Source organism: Mobula birostris, chromosome 12, assembly GCF_030028105.1.
Source record: "Mobula birostris isolate sMobBir1 chromosome 12, sMobBir1.hap1, whole genome shotgun sequence".
Lineage (NCBI taxonomy): Eukaryota > Metazoa > Chordata > Chondrichthyes > Myliobatiformes > Myliobatidae > Mobula > Mobula birostris.
In genome coordinates, this window is record NC_092381.1 from 47,370,565 (window position 1) to 47,395,454 (window position 24,890).

A 24,890-nucleotide genomic window follows, 5' to 3' on the forward strand; every position below is an offset into this window, starting at 1 on the left:
AACTAAATTGAACTGAACTTTGTGTCACTTTGAAACTGGTCATTTGCCCTTAGACAACGATAGAGCTTGATTGATCCTGCTATCTTAATTCTGTGTACATGTATGTTTATCATTGCTGAACTGTTACATTCATTATCCTTTTAATTAGAGTACTGTGTTGCTTGTTTCTTTAATAAAACTTTCTTAGTTCTAGTAATCCAGACTCCAACTGAGTGATCCATTTCTGCTGGTTTGGCAACCCGGTTACGGGGTACGTAACAGTCAGTAAACCCAATAGCATCACACGATTCCTTAAGGGCTTGGTTTTGTAAAAGTACATCTTAATCCTTCTTGATTCAGAACCCTAACTGCCTTGCTTTTAATCACTTTGAAGGGGTTGCAAATTGTCCATGTCATTCATTGCTATCATTGCTGGAATGCAATGATAAGAAATTCCAAGTAGTGCATTAGAGATTTGTATTCAGAAATACTGACATCTACTGTCTAGTTCTCCACAGATTTGTTTATGTCAGTGTTTGTAGCCCCTGCCTTCATGTTCATTGTAACTAGTAGAGTTCTTTCAAATCTTGTTTTGGTATCAATGTCCTTCGTCAACATTTAATGCTGTCTAAGTTGACGGATAATTAACAGGTTCTGAGATGAAGTACGTTCGTGCCTTTCAGATTTGTGCCTTGATTAATCCATCACTTAATCTGTGTTTATACCCTTGCCTCAAAATTGAGTTCTTTTGCATCGCTCCAGCTGTTTCCAAGACATGGCATCATGGGAATGTGTTATTTATTCCTGCTCCACACTGGCGGTTGTTGAAAACCAGTCCTGAATGAACAGTAGCAGTTTTGTCACTGTGCTAATGCCCTTGTGCAGCAGACTATAGAGAGAGTGTTCCAGTGTCCTCAAAGTGACAATCAAGAAAAATTATTGTTTGTAACAAGAAACTATAGGTCATGTACACTGCTCCTCAGAGATATAAATACAGTGGGGTGGCATCTGACGGCTTATGTCAGATGCTGTGTTTGAGGGAAAATTGAGGTCAGTTGGTTGTAACATTCTTCATATTGTTTCATTAATTCCTTTTAAAAGTTGAGGTAGGTTTAAGAGGTTTGTATAGAGTGGGTCAGTTGTTTATTTAATATTTCAATAATATTTGAGTAATCTTGTATATAGTTTGATTAATTCATTTAAATAACTAAATTATGGGTTATATGTAGAAATACATTAATTGCATACATCATCACACTACCACGTGATACATACACGCCTCACTTCAAGTAAAGATGAAGTTACGCGCTTATTCTCTGTGTCTTCCTTTGATTTATGTTTTGAAACTTCAAAATATTAATCTAATTCAATGTTATTGCTTGTTTAACCAAAATATTTTTTTTTATCATTCCGCCCCAAGCTATCCGAGTGCACTGCTGCCAAAGTGAGTGAACTCTCCTGCACCTAAAGGGACAAAGGCATCGGGTGGGGGCCAGTGCTATGGAGAGGGGAGAGTGGCTATTAAAAATGCAGGCTCCCAGCATCTGCAGATAGTGGAATAAGGTGGGGATGAAAAGTGAGATGAAGGAGGATGAAAAAGCACGGCATCATTTTCAATGCCAGCTGTAACTCTGCAATGGCCGATAGGTTTGCCCTCGAGGAAGGTGGGCTGTTAGCTTGTTCCCTGCCAGATGGCTGTTACCTTTTGCTACTTAGGGTACTCTTTTGCTGGAAAGAGGGAAGTGTGCCAGCAGATGATGTTGTCTGCCTGCTGTTGTGGTAAATGTGTGATGGTTTGGTGAGGCATAGAAAATTTGGTCCGAACCCTGATAGAGATTGTTGGTAGGTGAGACCGATGTCTGAGGCCTGTGATGTAATGTGTGGCAGATGTTCCACGTGACCTTAACCCCACCTCTGAGATCATAAGACTTGTTCTGCCCTGCATCCGCTTTCTGGGGGAGTGACTCCTTGAATTGTCTCCTGCCTGTGCTCTTGCTTGCCTAGGAGGTTTGGTGACTTGTCTCTCTTTAGGTAAAGGGTTACTCATCCTCTTCCCTCTGATCTCCAGTATTGAACTGCAAAGACCCTGGGACCTCTCTTTACCCACGATCAGTCAAGTCTTCCTACAAGTCCCCGAGGCTTGTGAAAGTGCCTCCAGCCACAAGAGAGCCAGGCTGGATTTAATCAGTAAATCTGAACTCATGCTAGCTGTGCTAATAAACAGTGTCATTAGTGCTGGGTGGTTGATACAATCACACTAATAAATGGAACCATAAATTTTGTGTGTCCTGGTCCACTCATTCCACTCCCAGCCCACTTACAAATGTTTTCTAATTTAGCCTTTATGGCATAGAGAGAGATTTTAAATACTATAACCCCTTTTGTATATTTTACTTTGATTGTGGATGTCTCAGGATATCCATTATGCCCCTGTATTGAGAAAATCAGCAGCGTCTCTTCTCAGTTATGATCCAACTGGAAAAGATTTCACCAAGCATTGATAGAGATGAATTGTAAACCACGGTGACTGGTATTTCTGTGTGACAACCATTCTATGAAGCAATCATCCGTTAGGTGACTTGACAGAAAGACACAGTGATTATGTCTGAGCAACTTGTGGTACCTTAACACCATCTTGTGAAGAGCCAATGCTGAAAGTGATAATGGACAGGCCAGCATCGCAACAGCTGAGAAAGTGCCGGAAGCAATCCATAGAATAGGTTAAATTAGCAATATTAACAAAATTGGACCTTTGAACCTTTGATGAGACAGAGAGGCAGAATCAGGTCGTTCGGCCCATTGAGACAGCTCTGCCATTCCTTCAGGGCTAATTTATTAACCCTCTCAATCCCATTCTCCTGCCTTCTACCTGTAACCTTTCACACGCTGACTAATCAGGAACCTATCAATTTCTGCTTTAAATATACCCAATGACTTGGCCTCCACAGCCATCTGTAGCAATGAATTCCACATAGTCGCCACCCTCTGGATTAAAAAAAAAATCATCCTCATCTCTATTCTAAATGGACATCCCTCTGTTTTGAGGCTGTGCCTTCTGGTCATAGACTCACCCACTTCAGTACATCCACTCTCTCTCAGTCTTTCAATATTTCATAGGTTTCAATGGGATTCCCCTTCATTCTTCGAAACTCCAGCAAGTGCAGGTCCAAGGCCTTTATATCCTCCTCTCATGCTAACCCTTCATCACCAGAATCATTCCCGTAAACCTCTGGACTCTCTCCAATGCCAGCATATCTTCCATAAGGGGCGCAAAGCTGCTCATAATACTCCATGCAGTCTGACCAATGTCTCATAAAGCTTCAGCATTACACCCTTGCTGTTATTCCCTAGTCCTCTTGAAATGAATGCTAACATTGCATTTGCCTGCCTTACAGCTCACTCGACCTGCGCGTAACCTTTAGGGAATCCTGCACAAAGACTCCCAAGTCCCCTTGCACCTTTGAGTTTTGAATTTTCTCCCTGTTTAGAAAGTAGTCTACATCTTTATTCCTTCTATCAAAATGCATGATCACACACTTCCCTACAATATATTCCAGCTGCACCTCTTTGCTCATTCTCCCAATCTGTGTACGTCTTTCTTCTGACTCCCTGCTTCCTCAACATTACCTGCCCCTCCACCTGTCTTCATTTCATCCGCAAACTTGGACACAAAGCCATCATAGGAATTTTGTTACTTTCAGCCTGAGCACAGCTGTGATGGACAGTTGCATTTGTATTTAAGTATTACACAGATCTGAAGTCAAATAAAATATTTAACACCAGAAATTTAATTGAAGAAATAACTTTACATATGCCAAAAATTGTTTTAATGCTTAAAATTCCGTAAAATGCTTAGAATTGAAAACAAAATTGAAAATTTACATTTTTGTTAAGATGGTCATATGGTTTTACCAAATTCATGGTTTAACATTTATTAAAGTACTGTATTGTTAAACAACCCTTTCTAATTGAAAATGCATCCATATCAATTAATGGCTTAATTCAACGTACTTTAACCAATAAGTATTGGTAGGAAGCTACTAAAATTGATTTAATACATAATATTGACTGTATCCATATACTTTTGTGTTATTTTTGCAGAGCCAAGGACAGCATGTATCACTCCTTGACATATGCCACGATATTGGAAATGCAAGCCATGATGACCTTTGAACCTGAGGATATTATTAATGCTGGGAATACAATGAAAGATGCCCAAGCCGTCTGTCAAAAGCAAGTGGTTTCTTTTAAAAATACAAGTGTGGAAAGATGTAATACTGTCTGGTAACTGCAGTTGAATTGAGCAATTGCAATATAGCAGCAAGCTATTTTTAAGTTATATACAGATAAAAGGGTTTTTAAGACATAGAATAGTGCCACATACTGTTTGGCCCACTATGTTGTACCAACCCATATAACTACTACATGATCCACCTAACCCTCCCCTCCTACCCCATCACCCCCTGTATGCCTATCTACGAGTCTCTGATTGTAATTAGCCTCAATCACCATCCCCAGAGGTGTGTCCTAGGCACCTACCACTCCCTGTATGAACTACCTCCAACATCTTCTGTAAACTTGCATCCAATCAATTTAAACATATGTCCTCCGTATTGGCCATTGTGTGCTACTGGCTGTCCACTCTCTCCATGTGTCTCATAATCTTACAGTATCTCCCTCTCTCAAGAAGTCTCTTAATCTCCTTTGCTTCAAGGAGAAGATCCCTAGCTCACTCAGCTTTTCCTCATAAAACAGATTAATTCCTTTAATCCAGACAACATGCTGGTAAATCTCCTCTGAACCCTCTCTAAAGCTTCCACATTCCACCTGAACACAGTACGCTTAAGTATGGTCTAACCAGTGTTTTAAGGGGCATTACAGTACCTCACGGCTCTTGAGCTCAATCCTCTGACAAATGAAAGTAAGCAGACCATATGTCCTCTTCACCACCCTATCGACTTGGACCCCAAGATACCCTGGTCCCTTCAACATCACTAAGAATCCTGCCATTAACGTTGTATTCCACCGACAAGTTTGATTTTTTCAAAGTGTATCACTTCACACTATTCTGGATTGAACTCCATCTGCCACTTCTCTGCCCAGCAATGCATTCTATTTTAATTCGTGCTTTGGTTTCATATGCTATAGTTCAGTTAGGCAGGGCAACAGAGAACAGCACAAGCTTTTCTCATCTGTGTAGACTAGGACTTTATTCCTTGGAACATAGGAGATTGAGGGGTGACTTTATAAAAAGTGTACAGATTCATATGGGTTTTTTTTTGCAGGAGAAGGGGAACTAAAAACTAGAGGGCTTAAGTTTAAGGTGAGAGGTGGAAGAGTTATTAAGGTCCTGAGGGTCAAATTCTTCATGCAGTTGGTGGTGGGTGTATGGAGTGGGCTGCCAAAGAAAGTGATTGAAGCAGTTGCAATAACAGTTAAGATATTTGTATAAGTACATAGATAAGGAGGGGAATATGGGCCAAATGGGACTACTTTGGTGGAAGCTGTGGTCAGCATGGATGAATTGGGCTGAAGGGCCTGTTTCTTTGCTGTATTACTCTGTACGGCTCTATAACCAGAAATTTAGCTGAAGAATTAACTTTGTATATGGTGTGTCAAGTTATGTATAAGTATACTTTGGCTTTCAAACTTAACATTCTGCCAAGAATTTGGAACTGTAAACTGGCAAAAATTATTGCCTTTAAAACGATGGGTGAAAGGATCATTAAAATTAATGTTATCATCTTTTTCATGGGGCAGTAACCTGGGTTATTTTTCCTTTCATTCTACTAGGTTTAGGAAAAAAAACACTGTGGCAGACTCAATCAACAACTTGATGAACAGGCAATCTGCAGAGCATTTCACTGAAGGTTTGTCGAGAGTATTATAATTTAAGATTTCATCCTCTGCCAGTAATGTCTCACACAAGTTTTCATTAATTTTACCCTGTTCCCCATTTCTATGGTTCTGTCATTTTTGTCATCTGAAGGAGAAAGACAGGACCTGATTATAGCATTTTCCCCTGTATCCTGTTAGGGAGTATCTTCTCTTAAAGGAGAAATGGTCTTCACCTAGTGTGATTCTGCAGATGCTGGAAATCCAGAGCAACACACACACAAAGCTGGAGGAACACAGCGAGTCGGGCAGCATCCATGGAGGGGAATAAACAGCTGGCATTTTGGGCTCAGAACCTTCGTCAGGACCTGGCCCAAAATGTTGACTGCTTATTCCCCTCCAGGTACTGCTTGACATGCTCTGTTGACCTATTGTTTCCTTTTCATTTCATTCTGCTCTGGTCCGTGGTCCTTGCTTTAATCATTAACTCTGGCAGTGCCTACAAATTTCATAAATCCCTTTGTGTATTAGATAAACTTCCCTGGCCCCCATCCTAACTGTTACATTTAATCTTGTTTCTGTTTCTCCTCAATTCAGAATCTCAGTCACTGGAAATAGTTCCTACAGCTCCTTGCACAAGTTTGAATATTTTCACTGATGATTCTGTAATCTCCTCTGCTCTAATTAAACTCACTGTTTCTTATATTTCCTTTTGCCATGGTCACCTAGTAATTCTGTTTTGTACTTATTGGCACAGGGCACATATTACAAAACAAACTCTGGCTGTAGTTTTACTAAGATCACACGTCTAATTAGTGATATATCTAAACCTACTTATTATATCTCCTCTCCCTGTAAACTCATTATTAAATTATGAACATTAATGATGAGTTCTGTCTTCTAATGCTGCTAATTTTAACATCTTGTAAAACTGAACTACAAGTCCCCAGCTTTCCAGATCATTCCATGTTTTATTTTCCTATTCTAAGTATTTACATTAATTGAGGTTGAAACTAAATTACCCATTCCATCATTTTATAAATACTTCTGAGGAGCTCCTAATTGTTCTTCAAAGTTTGGCAGTATTTTGCACTTTAGTAGTATCTGAAAAATTGAACAAAATCTTTTTTTGAGACCCTACTCAAGTTATAAAGTTGAACAAAATCAATGCAATGCCCCTCATGAGCCATACTTCTCACGCGAGGGGCAGCACGGTAATGCAACAGAGAGTTGACTGTAAATTCAGTGATTCCTGCCACTGTCTGTAAGCATCATCACGCTCACACAAACATAAGCTTTATGTCAGTGTAGGTTTGGAGTTTAGTGACTGAATATGATAGTAATGAGTAAAATATTGTTCTCTTACCCCTTTGGAGTTTTGGCACAGTTCTAGGGGCTGTCTTTTAAAAAGCTGCAGCAAAATACCAATCTGATTGAAAGCATACACCTGTTTTATATCCGATATGCATAAATTCCTACACCGACAGGAAATGCCAGTGAGACAAACCAGCAGACATTCCTCAAATCACTACCAGCATTTTTAAAGGAATGAGTATCTAATACAAATGAAGGCAAATGTGCATTTTGCCCCTCTAACCCATAGTGTCCAAAAGTATGATTGCTGCATTGTCCAACAACCGAGCTAATGAGAGAGATTTGAAGGAGTGTTTTACTGGAGAAAGGAGCAAGGACAGTCGAGAAGTTCAGGGAAGGGATGCTGGCGTTCAATCCTTGATCATTGAAAGCATGCTGATGGTGGTATAATGACTACATTTGGGGATGATGAAGATGTCAGTCTTGGAGGAGAGAACAGTCCTCAGAAGGTGATAAACTTAGAGGATGTTGAACAGCTAAGCAGGGTGTTGAAGCAATGTGGAAGCTAATTATCAAGAGCATTATAGCAAAAATTAGTTACTGAATGGTTCTTACATATTTGAGTTTGTTTGATTAAAATCTTGATTAATTCCTGAATGTTGATGTGAGTGGAATTGAGGACTGGATGTTCATCAAAGAATGCAATAATGGTGCTTAATTGCAATGTTTTAGTGCTGAAAGCTTATGTGGAGTGTTTTGATCTCTACACAGAGGAAATGCACGCCGAAGTCTGCTATGCTGAGTGTTTATTACAGAGGGCTGCTTTGACTTTCCTACAGGTAATTATATTTTGGACTAAGGAAGGGAAATGAAAGATTTTCACTTCTACTTGTCAAATCATTTTGTATTAAATTATATGTAATTGCTGAAATGTTCAGCTGATATTGTTTTGTTTACACTATAGATATTGTTTCCTTTTGTTTCTTCTTGAGAACAAAGGAAGTTCTCAGCATAATATTCTGAAATGCCTGACATAATTCTTTGCCCATCAATTTTTTCAATTTGTCCTTGCACCACTGCCCATTGCAACTCACCTGTGTAAAAAAAAAAACTGACCCCAAATCTTCTTTTGTTTTCTAACAACTTCATTGTAGCCTGCATTTCTGTAAGAAGTAGGGGGAGAAACATAGAAAACTTACAGCACTATACAGGCACGAGGAAATCTGCAGATGCTGGAAATTCAAGCAGCATACACAAAAATTGCTGGTGAATGCAGCAGGCCAGGTAGCATCTATACGAAGAGGTACAGTCGACATTTGGGGCCAGGACCCTTCGTCAGGACTAACTGAAAGAAGAGATAGTAAGAGATTTGAAAGGGGGAGGGGGAGGGGGAGATCCAAAATGATAGGAGAAGACAGGAGGGGAGGGGTGGATCTAAGAGCTGGAAAGTTGATTGGCAAAAGGGATATCAGGCTGGAGAAGGGAGAGGATCATGGGACGGGAGGCCTAGGGAGAAAGAGAAGGGGGGAGGGTGGAGAGCAGGCAAGGAGTTATAGTGAGAGGGATAGAGGGAGAAAAAAGAGAGAGAGAAAAAAGGGGGAAAAATAAAAAATATAATAAAAAAATAATATATTAAATAAACCAATAAGGGATGGGGTGTGAAGGGGAGGAGGGGCCTTAGCGGAAGTTAGAGAAGTCAATATTCATGCCATCAGGTTGGAGGCTACCCAGATGGAATATAAAGTGTTGTTCCTTCAACCTGAGTGTGGCTTCATCTTGACAGGAGAGGAGGCCGTGGATAGACACATCAGAGTGGTAGTGGGACGTGGAATTAAAATGTGTGGCCACTGGGAGATCTTGTTTTCTCTGGCGGACAGAGCGTAGGTGTTCAGCGAAACGGTCTCCCAGTCTGCGTCGGGTCTCGCCAATATATAGAAGGCCGCACCGGGAACACCGGACGCAGTACGTCACCCCAGCTGACTCATAGGTGAAATGTCGCCTCACCTGGAAGGACTGTCTGGGGCCCTGAATGGTGGTGAGGGAGGAAGTGTAAGGGCATGTGTAGCACTTGTTCTGCTTACAAGGCTAAGTGCCAGGAGGGAGATTGGTGGGAAGGGATGGGGGGGACAAGTGGACAAGGGAGTCGCGTAGGGAGCGATCCCTGTGGAAAGCAGAAAGGGGGGGCAGGGAAAGACGTGCTTGGTGGTGAGATCCCGTTGGAGGTGGCAGAAGTTACGGAGAATTATATTTTGGACCCGGAGGCTGGTGGGGTGGTAGGTTAGGACAAGGGGAACCCTATTCCCAGTGGGATGGCGGGAGGATTGGGTGAGAGCAGATGTGCGTGAAATGGGAGAGATGCATTTGAGAACAGAGTTGATGGTGGAGGAAGGGAAGCCTCTTTCTTTTATATATATAAAAAAAAAGTCATCTTCTTCGTCCTGGAATGAAAAACCTCATCCTGAGAGCAGATGCGGTGGAGACGGAGGAATTGCGAGAAGGGGATGGCATTTTTTGCAAGAGACAGGGTGGGAAGAGGAATAGTCCAGGTAGCAGTGAGAGTCTGTAGGCTTATAGTAGACATCAGTGGATAAGCTGTCTCCAGAAATCGAGACAGAAAGATCAAGAAAGTGGAGGGAGGTGTTGGAAATGGATCAGGTAAACTTGAGGGCAGGGTGAAAGTTGGAGGCAAAGTTAATGAAGTCAACGAGCTCAGCATGCGTGCAGGAAGCAGCGCCAATGCAGTCGTCGATGTAGCGAAGGAAAAGAGGGGGACAGGTACCAGTATAGGCTTGGAACATGGACTGTTCCACAAAGCCAACAAAAAGGCAGGCATAGCTGGGACCCATATGGGTGCCCATGGCTACACCTTTCGTTTGGAGGAAGTGGGAGGAGCCAAAGGAGAAATTATTAAGAGTAAGGACTAATTCCGCTAGATGGAGGAGAGTGATGGTACAGGGGAACTGGTTAGGTCTGGAATCCAAAAAGAAGTGGAGAGCTTTGAGACCTTCCTGGTGGGGGATGGAGGTATATAGGGACTGAACATCCATGGTGAAAATAAAGTGGTGGGGGCCAGGGAACTTAAAATCATCAAAAACATTCAGAGTGTGAGAGCTGTCACGAATGTAGGTGGGAAGGGATTGAACAAGGGGGGATAAAACAGTGTTGAGGTATGCAGAAATGAGTTCGGTGGGGCAGGAGCAAGCTGAGACAAAGGGTCAACCTGGACAGCCAGGTTTGTGGATCTTGGGTAAGAGGTAGAAATGGGAAGTGCGGGGTGTGGGAACTATAAGGTTGGTAGCAGTGGATGGGAGATCCCCTGAGCGGACAAAGTTGGTGATGGTGTGGGAGACAATGGCCTGATGCTCCTTAGTGGGGCCCTTCGGCCCACGAAGCTGTGCTGAACATGTCCCTACCTTAGAACTACCTAGGTTTTACTCATAGCTCTCTATTTTACTAAGCTTCATGTAGCCATCCAGGAGTCTCTTAAAAGACCCCATCGTTTTCGCCTCCAGCACCGCCGCTGGCAGCCCATTCCACACACTCACCACTCTCTGCGTGAAAAAACTCATCCCATCATCTCCTCTGTACCTACTTCCAAGCACCTCAAAACTGTGCCCTCTCGTGCTATCCATTTCAGCCCTGAAAAGCTTCTGACTATCCACATGATCAATGCCTCTCATCATCTTATACACCTCTATCAGGTCACCTCTCATCCTCCATCGCTCCAAGGAGAAAAGGCCAAGTTCACTCAACCTGTTCTCATAAGGCATGCTCCCCAATCCAGGCAACATCCTTGTAAGTTTCCTCTGCACCCTTTCTATGGTTTCCACATTCTTCTTGTAGTGAGGCGACCAGAACTGAGCACAGTACTCCAAGTGGGGTCTGACCAGGGTCCTATATAGCTGTAACACTAATTTAACTTCGATCACTAATACTACATGTGCACACAAGCTTTGCCCCTTGGTTATTTTACCTTTACATATTTGCTCCAAGTTTTATAGTTTCATTGTTACTTAATTTGTCAATAGAGATCTCTGTCCTCCATCCTTACCAAAACCTCAAAAGAATATAATGCCACAGATTGGAAGGGGATGAAAAGATATTCAGTAAGAAATGCAGGTTGGAACTCTCTAGTGTGGTGTTCTGTGGTCTGGCAATTCCTGTGATCCAGCATGTTTTAAATTTATTGTTCAGATCTGCTTAACTAGTTCTAACAAATCTGTACTAATCTATAGCACCTTCTGCAATCTCGCTTGACAGCAATCTCCAATTTACAGAAACTTCTGGCTATGAGCAGTTCTCAGAACCCATACATGAGCTTCTATTATGAAGGAACAGTTCTCCTGCTACGAGGAAGTGATTAGGTAAATTTCTGGGTGTATATTTTTGTGGTCCAGCACTAGCTTGGTCCCAGGGATTCTGAAATAGAGAGTTTCAACCAGCATTTCCATCATAAGGCGGCACTATGAGCTAAGGCTATAAAAGCCATGGGAAAAGTGGATCCTAATTGGTGAAATGAAATATTAAATTAGGGAAGTAGAACAAATCTAAAAGTAGTGGCATGGTAGGAATGAGAACCATTAATATACAACTGTAAATATCTGCTTTAGGTTGACCACAAATCATTATATTTGTCCATTGTTGGTAAGTGTTTTGAATCTGACACTTGTAGAGTTAGGGACTTCAGTTCAGTTTGAAATTTAGTAGATTATTAAACTGGGGAGAGCAGGAAGATTTAAGTTCTAACAGGTTGAATAACTTTTTTATATCATCTTTTGCTTTTAAAAAAATTTTGCCCTGTTTTCCATACTAAAGAACATTGCTTTTAACTTAATTTATCTAAGGTGGTGCTTCAATCAAATAAGTTCAACTTTTGGCTTTGATTTTTTTTTAAGGTTTTAAGTGTTCCTGAATCTCTTAGAAACATTTAATGCATTTTAGTTTAGCAGTTTTTGACTATCCCAGCTAAATCAAGAGGTATGGGTTAACTGGTATTGAAAGAGGATTTTCCTTTTTTGGATGGAGCTTACTTAGGCCATCACTTCTAGTCCAAACCTGCTGGGGAAAGTAATGTGACTGCAGTTCCTCACTGATTGCTGCATTTCTGAAGGTTCCTTAAGGAGGATCAATAAGCTGGAGAGGTTTTTTCCCCCCAGTGGTTGCCACCGACCACAAATTTTGACCTAAAATTTTTTTAACACTCCTGCTGACTGCTGCTGGCTCAGCAAATGCCATCCTCAGTGTCTACAAAAAGAAAATGTAAGCAGTTTCATTTTTTTAGATAAGTAGTCATATAGATTGGTGTTTTTTAAAAACTATATACGGTACTCCAGTTTTGCTTTAACATATGTGTTTATTTCAGGATGAGAACATGATTAGCTTCATCAAAGGTGGCATCAAAGTAAGAAATAGTTACCAGACGTACAAGTAAGTTGGACAGAGCTCTGTGCTGTAAAGGCTGATAATTGTTGCTGCGTTTAGTCATTTTGTTCCATAATGCAAGATTAACTAATTGAAATGATAAAAGGGGAAAGAGCTATACTCTCAGAATTTCAGTTCAACATTGGTCACCTTTTGAGAGATTTAGTTTGAAACATTACTGGGTGGGCAGGAATCAGAAGTGAAGTCACCAGCCTTAATATTACAACTAAGCCAATTAGGACTTCAATCACGAAACACTTCCCATAAAGACTATCAGGAACCTGGAACTATTCCTCCTAAAAACTTTTCAATTGTTTAGAATTGCTAGAACTGAGATCAACATAGAAACATAGAAAATAGGTGCAGGAGTAGGCCATTTGGCCCTTCGAGCCTGCACTGCCATTTATTATGATCATGGCTGATCATCCAACTCATAACCCCGCCCCAGCCTTCCCTCCATACCCCCTGACCCCCGTAGCCACAAGGGCCATATCTAACTCCCTCTTAAATATAGCCAATGAACTGGCCTCAACTGTTTCCTGTGGCAGAGAATTCCACAGATTCACCACTCTCTGTGTGAAGAAGTTTTTCCTAATCTCGGTCCTAAAAGACTTCCCCTCTATCCTCAAACTGTGGCCCCTCGTTCTGGACTTCCCCAACATCGGGAACAATCTTCCTGCATCTAGCCTGTCCAATCCCTTTAGGATCTTATACGTTTCAATCAGATCCCCCCTCAATCTTCTAAATTCCAACGAGTACAAGCCCAGTTCATCCAGTCTTTCTTCATATGAAAGTCCTGCCATCCCAGGAATCAATCTGTACTCCCTCTATGGCAAGGATGTCTTTCCTCAGATTAGGGGACCAAAACTGCACACAATACTCCAGGTGTGGTCTCACCAAGGCCTTGTACAACTGCAGTAGTACCTCCCTGCTCCTGTACTCGAATCCTCTCGCTATAAATGCCAGCATACCATTCGCCTTTTTCACCGCCTGCTGTACCTGCGTGCCCACTTTCAATGACTGGTGTATAATGACACCTAGGTCTCGTTGCACCTCCCCTTTTCCTAATCGGCCACCATTCAGATAATAATCTGTTTTCCTATTTTTGCCACCAAAGTGGATAACTTCACATTTATCCACATTAAATTGCATCTGCCATGAATTTGCCCACTCACCCAACCTATCCAAGTCACCCTGCATCCTCTTAGCATCCTCCTCACAGCTAACACTGCCACCCAGCTTCGTGTCATCCGCAAACTTGGAGATGCTGCATTTAATTCCCTCATCCAAGTCATTAATATATAATGTAAACAACTGGGGTCCCAGCACTGAGCCTTGCGGTACCCCGCTAGTCACCGCCTGCCATTCTGAAAAGGTCCCGTTTATTCCCACTCTTTGCTTCCTGTCTGCTAACCAACTCTCCACCCACACCAATACCTTACCCCCAATACCTTGTGCTTTAAGTTTGCACACTAATCTCCTGTGTGGGACCTTGTCAAAAGCCTTCTGAAAATCCAAATATACTACATCCACTGGTTCTCCCCTATCCACTCTACTAGTTACATCCTCAAAAAATTCTGAGATTCGTCCGACATGATTTTCCTTTCACAATTCCATGCTGACTTTGTCCGATGATTTCACCGCTTTCCAAATGTGCTGTTACCACATCCTTGATAACTGACTCCAGCAGTTTCCCCACCACCAACGTTAGGCTAACCGGTCTATAATTCCCCGGTTTCTCTCTCCCTCCTTTTTTAAAAAGTGGAGTTACATTAGCCACCCTCCAATCCTCAGGAACTAGTCCAGAATCTAACGAGTTTTGAAAAATTATCACTAATGCATCCACTATTTCTTGGGCTACTTCCTTAAGCACCCTGGGATGCAGACCATCTGGCCCTGGGGATTTATCTGCCTTCAATCCCTTCAATTTACCTAACACCACTTCCCTACTAAATTGTATTTCGCTCAGTTCCTCCATCTCACTGGACCTTCTGTCCCCTACTATTTCTGGAAGATTATTTATGTCCTCCTTAGTGAAGACAGAACCAAAGTACTTATTCAATTGGTCTGCCATGTCCTTACTCCCCATAATCAATTCACCTGTTTCTGTCTGCAGGGGACCTACATTTGTCTTTACCAGTCTTTTCCTTTTTACATATCTATAAAAGCTTTTACAGTCTGTTTTTATGTTGCCTGCCAGTTTTCTCTCATAATCTTTTTTCCCCTTCCTAATTAAGCCCTTTGTCCTCCTCTGCTGAACTCTGAATTTCTCCCAGTCCTCAGGTGAGCCACTTTCTCTGGCTAATTTGTACGCTTCTTCTTTGGAATTGATACTATCCCTAATTTCTCTTGTCAGCCACGGGTGCACTACCTTCCTTGATTTATTCTTTTGCCAAACTGGGATGAACATTTGTTGCAGTTCATCCATGCAACCTTTAAATGCTTGCCATTGCATATCCACCGTCAATCCTTTAAGTGTCATTTGCCAGTCTATCTTAGCTAATTCACGTCTCATACCTTCAAAGTTACCCCTCTTTAAGTTCAGAACCTTTGTTTCTGAATTAACTATGTCACTCTCCATCTTAATGAAGAATTCCACCATATTATGGTCACTCTTACCCAAGGGGCCTCTCACGACAAGATTGCTAATGAACCCTTCCTCATTGCTCAAAACCCAGTCCAGAATAGCCTGCTCTCTAGTCGGTTCCTCGACATGTTGGTTCAAAAAACCATCCCGCATACATTCCAAGAAATCCTCTTCCTCAGCACCTTTACCAATTTGGTTCACCCAATCTACATGTAGATTGAAGTCACCCATTATAACTGCTGTTCCTTTATTGCACACATTTCTAATTTCCTGTTTAATACCATCTCCGACCTCACTACTACTGTTAGGTGGCCTGTACACAACTCCCACCAGCGCCTTCTGCCCCTTAGTGTTACGCAGCTCTACCCATATCGATTCCACATCTTCCCGGCTTATGTCCTTCCTTTCTATTGCGTTAATCTCTTCTTTAACCAGCAACGCCACCCCACCTCCCCTTCCTTCATGTCTATCCCTCCTGAATATTGAATATCCCTGAACGTTGAGCTCCCATCCCTGGTCACCCTGGAGCCATGTCTCTGTGATCCCAACTATATCATAATCATTAATAACAATCTGCACTTTCAATTCATCCACCTTATTACGAATGCTCCTTGCATTGACACACAAAGCCTTCAGGCGCTCTTTTACAACTCTCTTAGCCCTTATACAATTATGCTGAAAAGTGGCCCTTTTTAATGCTTGCCCTGGATTTGTCGGCCTGCCACTTTTACTTTTCTCCATAGTACTTTTTTGTTTCTACCCTCACTTTACACCCCTCTGTCTCTGTGCACTGGTTCCCATCCCCCTGTAGTGAACTAACCTCCTCACACCTAGCCTCTTTAATTTGATTCCCACCCCCCAACCATTCTAGTTTAAAGTCACCTCAGTAGCCCCCGCTAATCTCCCTGCCAGGATATTGGTCCCCCTAGGATTCAAGTGCAACCCGTCCTTTTTGTACAGGTCACGCCTGCGCCAAAAGAGGTCCCAATGATCCAAAAACTTGAATCCCTGCCCCCTGCTCCAATCCCTCACCCACGCATTTATCCTCCACCTCATCGCATTCCTACTCTCACTGTCGCGTGGCACAGGCAGTAATCCCGAGATTACTACCTTTGCGGTCCTTTTTCTCAACTCCCTTCCTAGCTCCCTATATTCTCCTTTAAGGACCTCATCCCTTTTCCTACCTATGTCATTGGTACCTATATGTACCACGACCTCTGGCTCCTCACCCTCCCACTTCAGGATATCTTGGACACGATCAGAAATATCCTGGACCCTGGCACCAGGGAGGCAAACTACCATCCGGGTCTCTGGACTGCGTCCACAGAATCGCCTATCTGACCCCCTTACTATCGAGTCCCCTATCACAACTGCCCTCCTCTTCCTTGCCCTACCTTTCTGAGCTACAGGGCCGGACTCTGTGCCAGAGGCACGGCCACTGTCGCTTCCCCCGGGTAAGCTGTCCCCCCCAACAGTACTCAAACAGGAGTACCTGTTGTTAAGGGGCACAGCCACCGGGGTACTCCCTATTACCTGACTTTTCCCCTTCCCCCTCCTAACCGTGACCCACTTGTCTGCCTCCCGTGGCCCCGGCGTGACCACCTGCCTGCAACTCCTCTCTATCACCTCCTCACTCTCCCTGACCAGACGAAGGTCATCGAGCTGCAGCTCCAGTTCCATAACGCGGTCCCTTAGGAGCTGCATCTCGATGCACTTGGCGCAGATGTAGACGTCCGGGAGGCTTGGAGACTCCAGGGCCTCCCACATCCGACACCGAGAACAGCAAACTGCCCTCACACTCATACTGCCCCTCTCCTCAAATAACAACAGAAAATGAATGCCAAACCTTCCTCGCCCGTTTCCGCCTAAGCCCGTTGAGCCGAAGCCCTTAAATCTTCACTCTGCTCCTGGCTCACTCCGCAGCCCGCAAACTACGCTGCCCACTCTATGAGGCTCTGTTCCTTTTAAATCTGCCGCGCTGCACTGCCCGACGTCACATGCCTGCGCAGTCCCGCCTCTCAGAACGCCGTTGGAGGAAAAAAAATAACGAAAATTTCAAAAATTTCTTTCTCGGCACTCCCACTCAGACTCTCAGACTCCTTCTTCGAATCAAACCCGAAGCAGGATGTCTGCCCTTTTAAATCTGCCACGCTGCACTGCCCGACGTCACACGCCTGCGCAGTCCCGCCTCTCAGAACGCCGTTGGAGAAAAAAAAATAACGAAAATTTCAAAAATGTCTTTCTCGGCACTCCCACTCAGACTCTCAGACTCCTTCTTCGAATCAAACCCGAAGCAGAAACCTGAAAACATATTTTCATGTCTGTGTCCAATTGAATGGGAAGTTGACTTGAGGAGCTGGTTGTCCTAGCTCTTTAATTATGGATCTAACCATATTTGAAACATTCCTCGTTGGAGCTCTGTTGCTTCCATTTCAGGCAGTTTGCATGGAGACTGTATTGAGGTACGAGAGCCCAATCAGTTTGCTTATAAATGACTGCTCCATAGGAAAGTGGATTCTGTTCCCTGGCCTCCAATAATGCTGGTTGTTAGTAATCACAAATAATCACTCAACAGCAGCCTGGCTTTGATGTATTCTTTTCTACCTGTCTTGTAGGGAATCAAAATCAGGCTTATTATCACCAGCGTGTGACGTGAAATTTGTTAATTTAGCAGCAGCGGTTCAATGCCATACATAATCCAGCAGAGAGAGAGAGAAAAAAAACAATAATAAATAAAATACAACATAATAAATAAACAAGTAAATCAATTACGTATATTGAATAGATTTTTTAAAAAATGGGCAAAAACAGAAATACTGTATATTTTTTAAAAAGTGAGGTACTGTCCAAAGCTTCAATGTCCATTTAGGAATTGGATGGCAGAGGGGAAGAAGCTGTTCCTGAATCACTGAGTGTGTGCCTTCAGGCTTCTGTATTTCCTACCTGATGGTAACAGTGAGAAAAGGGCATGCCCTGGGTGCTGGAGGTCCTTAATAATAGGCGCTATCTTTCTGAGATGCCGCTCCCTAAAGATATCCTGGGTACTTTGTAGGCTAGTACACAAGATGAAGCTGACTAGATTTACAACCTTCTGCAGCTTCTTTCGGTCCTGTGCAGTAGCTCCTCCATACCAGACAGTGATGCAGCCTGTCAGAATGCTCTCCACGGTACAACTATAGAAGTTTTTGAGTGTATTTGTTGACATGCCAAATCTCTTCAAACTTCTAATAGGGAATTGTTTGTTTTGCAGTTATCAGTACAGGTAATTCAAAATGTGGAGGATGCAGAGGTACAAGAAAAAAATAATCAAAGTGATCTCTCTAAACACCCTTGCCCATTAGTTATACTAAATAAGATAAATAACCAGGGCTTCTAAAGCTTTCATATTGCAGTGGCTTCTGGTTAATTGAGCCATCAGTTATTGGGGCAGCTGCTGTGCTCAAAAAGTAGTGATTTTTGTCACTGATGGTTGGTGAGAAATTAGCAGTAAGACAATTCAGAACTGTTTTGCCTACTGCAGCTTCAAGCATTCAGGCTTAGGATGTGCGAAATGGCTGGGAATGAAAAAGAAATGATTGCATTACTTCAACAAGTTAAGAACTACGTAGAATTTGAAGGTATCAACAATCAACTTGAATGTTACAATGAAACTGAAGATTCATAATATGTAACAGTTTTTAACTAGTGCCTGTTGGATGCAGTTGTGAGGCCGTTAAGACATTATACTGTGCTTAGACTGAATAGTTTTTAAATAGCATCAGTTGCGTATGCTTGTGTTAAGTTATTCATTTGGGTCAACTGATGCTGAATTAAAAAGCAGTGATTTTTGATGCTACTTTCATGCAGTCCATTATCTGCACTCAGTGTCTGCATTGATTTTAATTATTTACAGTCAATCAAGAGAAACAGCAGCATTCACTATACAGGTTCCTCCAATTACTATAGGAACTAATACACAGTTTTATAGTACTTCAGTAATATTGGTAGTGTTCTAATTTGTTCTGTATTTCATTTAAATACATAATTCATTACTCAGCTTGACGTAGTTGGTCTTTTTTAAACTCTTTCCGTGAAAGTTCAGCTAATTGCAGCAGTCACTTAATTGGGCCAAAAAGTCCTGTTCCCCATGTATCCCAATTACTGGAATCCGCTGTACTTTCAAGAGAAGCCACGGGAAAATATTCACTATCAATTACCCTGCCCTCCCTGCTTTAGTTCACCCTACGTAGTCTGCTCGGACATCACTCTTTCAGGTTCGTTGGAACTCCAGCTGGCCGTCCCCCTTTCAGTTCTGCTGAAGGACCCTCCAGGTTGGAATCATGCTTATCATGATATCCATAACGTAAATGAACCGTTCTAATAGAATAAACTTCAACATCAAACTTAAACAAGAAGAGCTTAGATATAAATATTAAGTATATACTTAACAATGAAAAGAGCTTAATTACAATGCATTCTGTTAAAATAATTTTGATTTTTAAAAATTGTTTTTGTTCAATACTTAAAGGGAACTTCTTAATATTGTGCAGTCATCTAGTTACACCAAAGGAGAAAACTACAGCCATTTGGAAGGAGGTGTTCAACTTGGAATTGGAGCTTTCAATCTAGTGAGTAAAGACAAATGCTCTATTAAATATTACAACACCTGCATGCCTCTTACCCTACCCTCCATATCATCTCATATTTAAACATAGGTTGCCTTCTCCCAACGTCCTTCTATTGTTGCAGCCGTAGAGTGGCTGTGAGGATTGCAAGATCAACCCAAGGATGAACTCATGCATCGCTGGTAGTAAGCTCGTAGCATCTCCGCAACCTACTGTCTCCCCACAGTCAGTTTTCTTTTCCATTGACTACTTTATGCTCCTGGCACAGAACAATTTCATCCTACTAGCTTCTATGAACCTCTATGCAGAAGTACTAATGTGATGCTCTATGCAGAAGTATTGACATTAGGCTGGAGCTAGAGACGTGCCGTGTAGTATCCTTGCAATAATGTATATGAATTAAAATCTGAGCTAAAGCATATTCTATGCAATCACATTCTAGGTTAATGTAACTCATTCATTTGTGAGTTGAAAGTACAATTGACATTTTAATAATGTAAGACAACTTTAAAAGAAACTTCTCAAGAAACATGTTATTTTTGTGCAAAATCGCCCAGAAATTTAATTACATTAAACTTTATTTTCAGAGCTCTGCTATTGAAAATCATCATTTCCTATGTGAAATACAATAACTATTTCTGGATCACGTCATGGCACTAGAAGAATTTGACTGGGGCTTTGTGGTAGTCTTTGTATGGAATATCATCATCCCCATGTAATAGCTCTTTTCGATCATAATGTCCTGAAGGCACTCTTGGGACAATATGATTTTAAAACTGTGGGATCAAACTGGGAGGCCTGCAATGTAATTTGATTGTATAATCCTTCTTGCATCTGCTCTACATTAAATTAGCTCCTTTGCCGGCAATCTTGGGTCTCCCAATAGCCTACTGACCTACTGAGTGCTGCCACTCAGTCCCTGTGATCCTGTCTGAATTTGCTACTTCTCCCGTTTCATCCTAGCAAAGTGCATACCTATACTGTATGTTACCCTGAGACTCGTTTCCTTCTGGCGTTCACAAGAAAATAGCGAAGTGCAACAGAATTTATGAAAAATCATAAATTAACAAAGAGTGACAAACAACAAATGTGCAAATAAAGACAAATTGTGTAATTAAAACAAAATGATACTGAAAACACAAGTTGTAAAATGTCCTTGAGAGTGAGCCTGTAGGTTGATTTGTGCTGAGTGAAGTTATCCGTGTCGGTTCAGGACTCTGATGACTGTTCGTGAACCTGTTGGTGTGCGACTTAAGGCTTCTGTACCTTCTTCCCTATAGTAGTCGCGAGAAGAGAGCATGGCCTGGATGTGGAGGTCCTTGTTGATGGATGCTGCTTTCTTGTGGCGATGCTACGTGTAAATGGACTCAGTGGTGGGGAGGGTTTTGCCTGTGATAGATTGTGCTGTATCCACTTCTTTCTGTAGACTTTTCTATTCCCTGGCACTGTGTTTCCACGTCAGGTCATGATGCAACCAGGTAGGACTGTGCATCTGTAGAAGTTCGTCAATGTGTTTGGTGACATGCTGAATGTATGCAAACTTCTAAGAAAGTAGAGACGCGTTGAGCCTTCTTTGTAATGGTACTTGCGTGCTGTTCCCAGAACAGATCCTCTGATGATAACGCCAAGGAATTTAAAGTTATTAACCCTCTCCACCTTGGATCCTCTGATGAGTAGTGACTCGTGGACCTTCACCATGAAACTTGTCCCCATGCATTTTTGGCACTGATCCCAATTATATTCAACAATGACAATGTACTAGTCCCTGTTCTCAGACTCGCCTTCTCTTTTTCTTTTTCAATCTTTTTATTAATTTCAGAATATAGAAACAAAACATAGCAATAATACAGATAATATGAGATGTATTGTTACATTTAAAAAAAGAGTAATTGCAAAACCAAATAGTGGAAATTACCAAAACTCCCATACATGTAGAACTGATCACAGATAATATAAAGCAAAAAAAAAAGAAAAAAGAAAGAAAAAGAGAAAAAAAAACCATCCCAAAAGAAAAAAAAAACAACTGAACTAAACTAAAAGACTTGGGCAAAACTAACAACTTAAAAATGGAAAAGAAGAAAACCTCAGCGTCGACGATTCCATTCCCCTCCAACAACAGTACAGAGAAATAAAACAAGTTTGGAAATGATCAAATTACATCAAATGAAAATGCTGAATAAATGGCCTCCAAATTTTTTCAAACTTAATAGAAGGGTCATAAACTGCACTTCTAATTTTCTCCAGATTCAGACACACCATAGTTTGTGAAAACCAATGAAATACTGTAGGAGGGTTGATCTCTTTCCAATTCAACAAAATGGACCTTCTAGCTATTAAAGTAAGAAATGCAATCATCCTTCGTGATGAAGAGGTTAAATTATTTGAGTCTATCATTGGTAGTCCAAAGATAGCAGTAATTGGATGAGGTTGTAAGTCTATATTTAGGACCGTTGAAATAATATCAAAAATATCTTTCCAATATTTCTCCAACAAGGGACATGACCAAAACATGTGAGTTAGAGAAGCAATCTCAGACTGGCATCTGTCACATATTGGATTAATATAAGAGTAATAACAAGATAGTTTATCTTTGGACATATGAGCCCTGTGAACTACTTTAAACTGTATCAACCTATGCTTAGCACATACAGAGGATGAATTCACCAACTGAAGAATTTTTTCCCATTTTTCAGTCGGTATATTAATCTCAAGTTCTCTTTCCCAGTCAGCTTTAATTTTATTAGAGGCATCAGGACATAAATTCATAATTATATTATATACAATTGCTATTACACCTTTCTGAGAAAGATTTAAGTCTAAGATTTTTTCCAAAGTGTCCATTGGATATGGGTGTGGAAAATTAGGAGAGACAGTAATTAAAAAGTTTCTAATCTGTAAATATCTAAAAAAGTGAGATCTGGGTAAGTTATATTTATTAGAGAGTTGATCAAAAGACATAAAACAGTTATCCAAGAATAAATCGCGAAAAGATATTATACCTTTGGTTTTCCAATCAAAGTAAGCTTGATCCATCATGGAAGGTTGAAAAAGAAAATTTGATATAATGGGATTTGCTAGAATGAATTGATTAAACCCAAAAAATCTTCGGAATTGAAACCATATACGTAAAGTATGTTTAACTATTGGGTTATTCATTTGTTTATATGATTTAAAAGAAGTAAAAGGAAGTAAAGTTCCTAAAACCGAACCCAAGGAAAACCCTTGTAATGAATTAGATTCAAGATTTACCCAATGAGGGTTTAAAGATGCGTCCAAATCTTGTAGCCAAAATTTTAAGACTCGCCTTCTCAAATGCAGAGCTCTGATGTGCCCATGAAATGTTCCTGCTCCCGTGAAAGCCTTCCTCAGCCAGGTCTGGGGCCCAGGTTGCGATTGAGGTTTCATGTTTTTGGCCCATAACCAAAGCAACTGCTGACCCAATGGAATTTCTTTGCAAATGGCCTTAAGCTTAATGCACAACCAAATTAAATGTGTTATTTTCCTCTCCACTCTGAAGGCATAGATTTATCCTGGAAAGCTTTCTCAAATTGACAAAATAATTGGTAATTATTCTTACTGATGTTTATGGGACTTGTGTACTGACTGGCTTCTCCTGAGTGCTATGGATCTTTAATGTGCAGCCAGCTGTAGGCTATCTGGGTATTTAATGGAGCCAAAGTGGTTTGTGTCTGCGATTTGTCAAAACAATGAACTTCAACTCAAGATAGATTTGCCCTTTTGGACATCCTCAGTATCATTAGGTACGACTGCTTATCATCAGAGTTTTTACTATATCGTTGCCTGTGTTGCTGCCACCACCTGTCATGTAATGGAGGGATGCAGTCATTTGATGACTTGCGATTCATTCCATTTTCTATTTCTTAGTCTTTGGGACAGCTTTTCTTCAACCAGTGAGAAGTCCAAAGAGAAAACTTCCAGCTGCCAATTTCTGACCATGTACTAAACCTCCAAACTGGAATGTAACTTTGGATTTCTACCTGCTTTAACTTTGTCGTGATTTCTTGGGATATTTTGTTTTTGGTAAAAGGTAATATTAAATGGCAAACATAGAAGTCCCATTTTTACTTTTTTGTACTTACTTTTCCTAGATGTTATCTCTATTGCCAACAAGGATTCTCCGACTTTTAAAATTTGTTGGATTTTCTGGAAATAAGGTAAGAAAAAAGCATATAATGGTTGTATTTTTTTGAGGGCAACACTGCTTTTTAAGGTTAGTGACAGGTTTTAGTGACTGAATGGCTATACTCAGTGGTTGCTATCGCTGGAGTGATTGCTAAGTTAACATCCAGCTGCAGCTCTAGATTATGGTACCATCAAACCTGATACGCCTTCTCACATCTCCTGCAATTCTCCCTGACAGATTGTCCACCTTTTACTGTGGGGCATAGTGTTGTTTAGACCATGCAGATAATCTCACTGGACATTCATTGGAGTAATGAATGCCAAGCTATATTTGACAGCCAGCTAGACCTCCAACCCTAATAACGTGTGGTAAAGAATTACATTTAAAGTTGTAACCAGTGCTAACTACAATTTAAAATATATAAACTTTATAAACATGGTGATTTTTATAAAACATTTTATCAACTCATTTGTACATGATCTTGATGAGTGGGTGAGTGCCACGAAATTAAATAACAGCAGATCTCCAATTGTAAGACCAAGCAATTAACTTGCATATCTCCATGTCACAATGTGCTGAGTCTTCTTGGTTGTGGCTGGCAAACCTGAAGGAAGAACCAGAATGGGAGTAAATTCCAGACTTGTGTGGTCCCCCAGTAAGTGAACATAACATCTAGGCTTGCTGAGCTTTCCCACCATCTTGTTGGGGAATTCTCTCTCTAGTCTGGACTGAACTCCCTATTCATTTGCACCCTCAGAATATGGAAGGTAAGTTAGTTACTGTACTAACTTTGAGTGTTTTATTGTAGCTTTCCTGGCCTTTTGTTTTTAGTTTAGTTAGAACAAATTTAATAATTTTTAAATTCTGAGTGTCAGAACCCCTTTTAAAAAGTTAAGCACTTCATAACTTTGATGCAATACACAGCTCCAGCACTGGTATAACTTTCAAACCCTGTCAGGGATGTTCTCGTGACAGGGCCTTCAACATGCCGCCTGAGACTAGGTCA

The 24,890-nt window shown here is 41.3% G+C and overlaps 1 protein-coding gene across 6 annotated transcripts in view; it reads left to right on the forward strand.

Annotated features, from left to right (window-relative positions):
* Positions 1 to 24,890, forward strand: part of ttc39a (tetratricopeptide repeat domain 39A) — a 138,099-nt gene that overhangs the window by 37,514 nt on the left and 75,695 nt on the right. For 5 of the 6 annotated variants that reach the window (XR_011887994.1, XR_011887995.1, XM_072273763.1 and 2 more), the window contains exons 3-8: positions 4,081 to 4,212; positions 5,773 to 5,849; positions 7,900 to 7,967; positions 12,491 to 12,555; positions 19,644 to 19,743; positions 23,850 to 23,915. Coding sequence is in view for 4 of the 6 variants with exons in the window: in XM_072273763.1 (XP_072129864.1) it covers positions 4,081 to 4,212; positions 5,773 to 5,849; positions 7,900 to 7,967; positions 12,491 to 12,555; positions 19,644 to 19,743; positions 23,850 to 23,915 (508 nt within the window). In the remaining 2 variants the exon portion in view is untranslated. Of the gene's footprint in view, positions 1 to 4,080; positions 4,213 to 5,772; positions 5,850 to 7,899; positions 7,968 to 10,849; positions 10,924 to 12,490; positions 12,556 to 19,643; positions 19,744 to 23,849; positions 23,916 to 24,890 lie in introns of those variants that run through there. The other variant, XM_072273764.1, reaches the window with a different exon arrangement.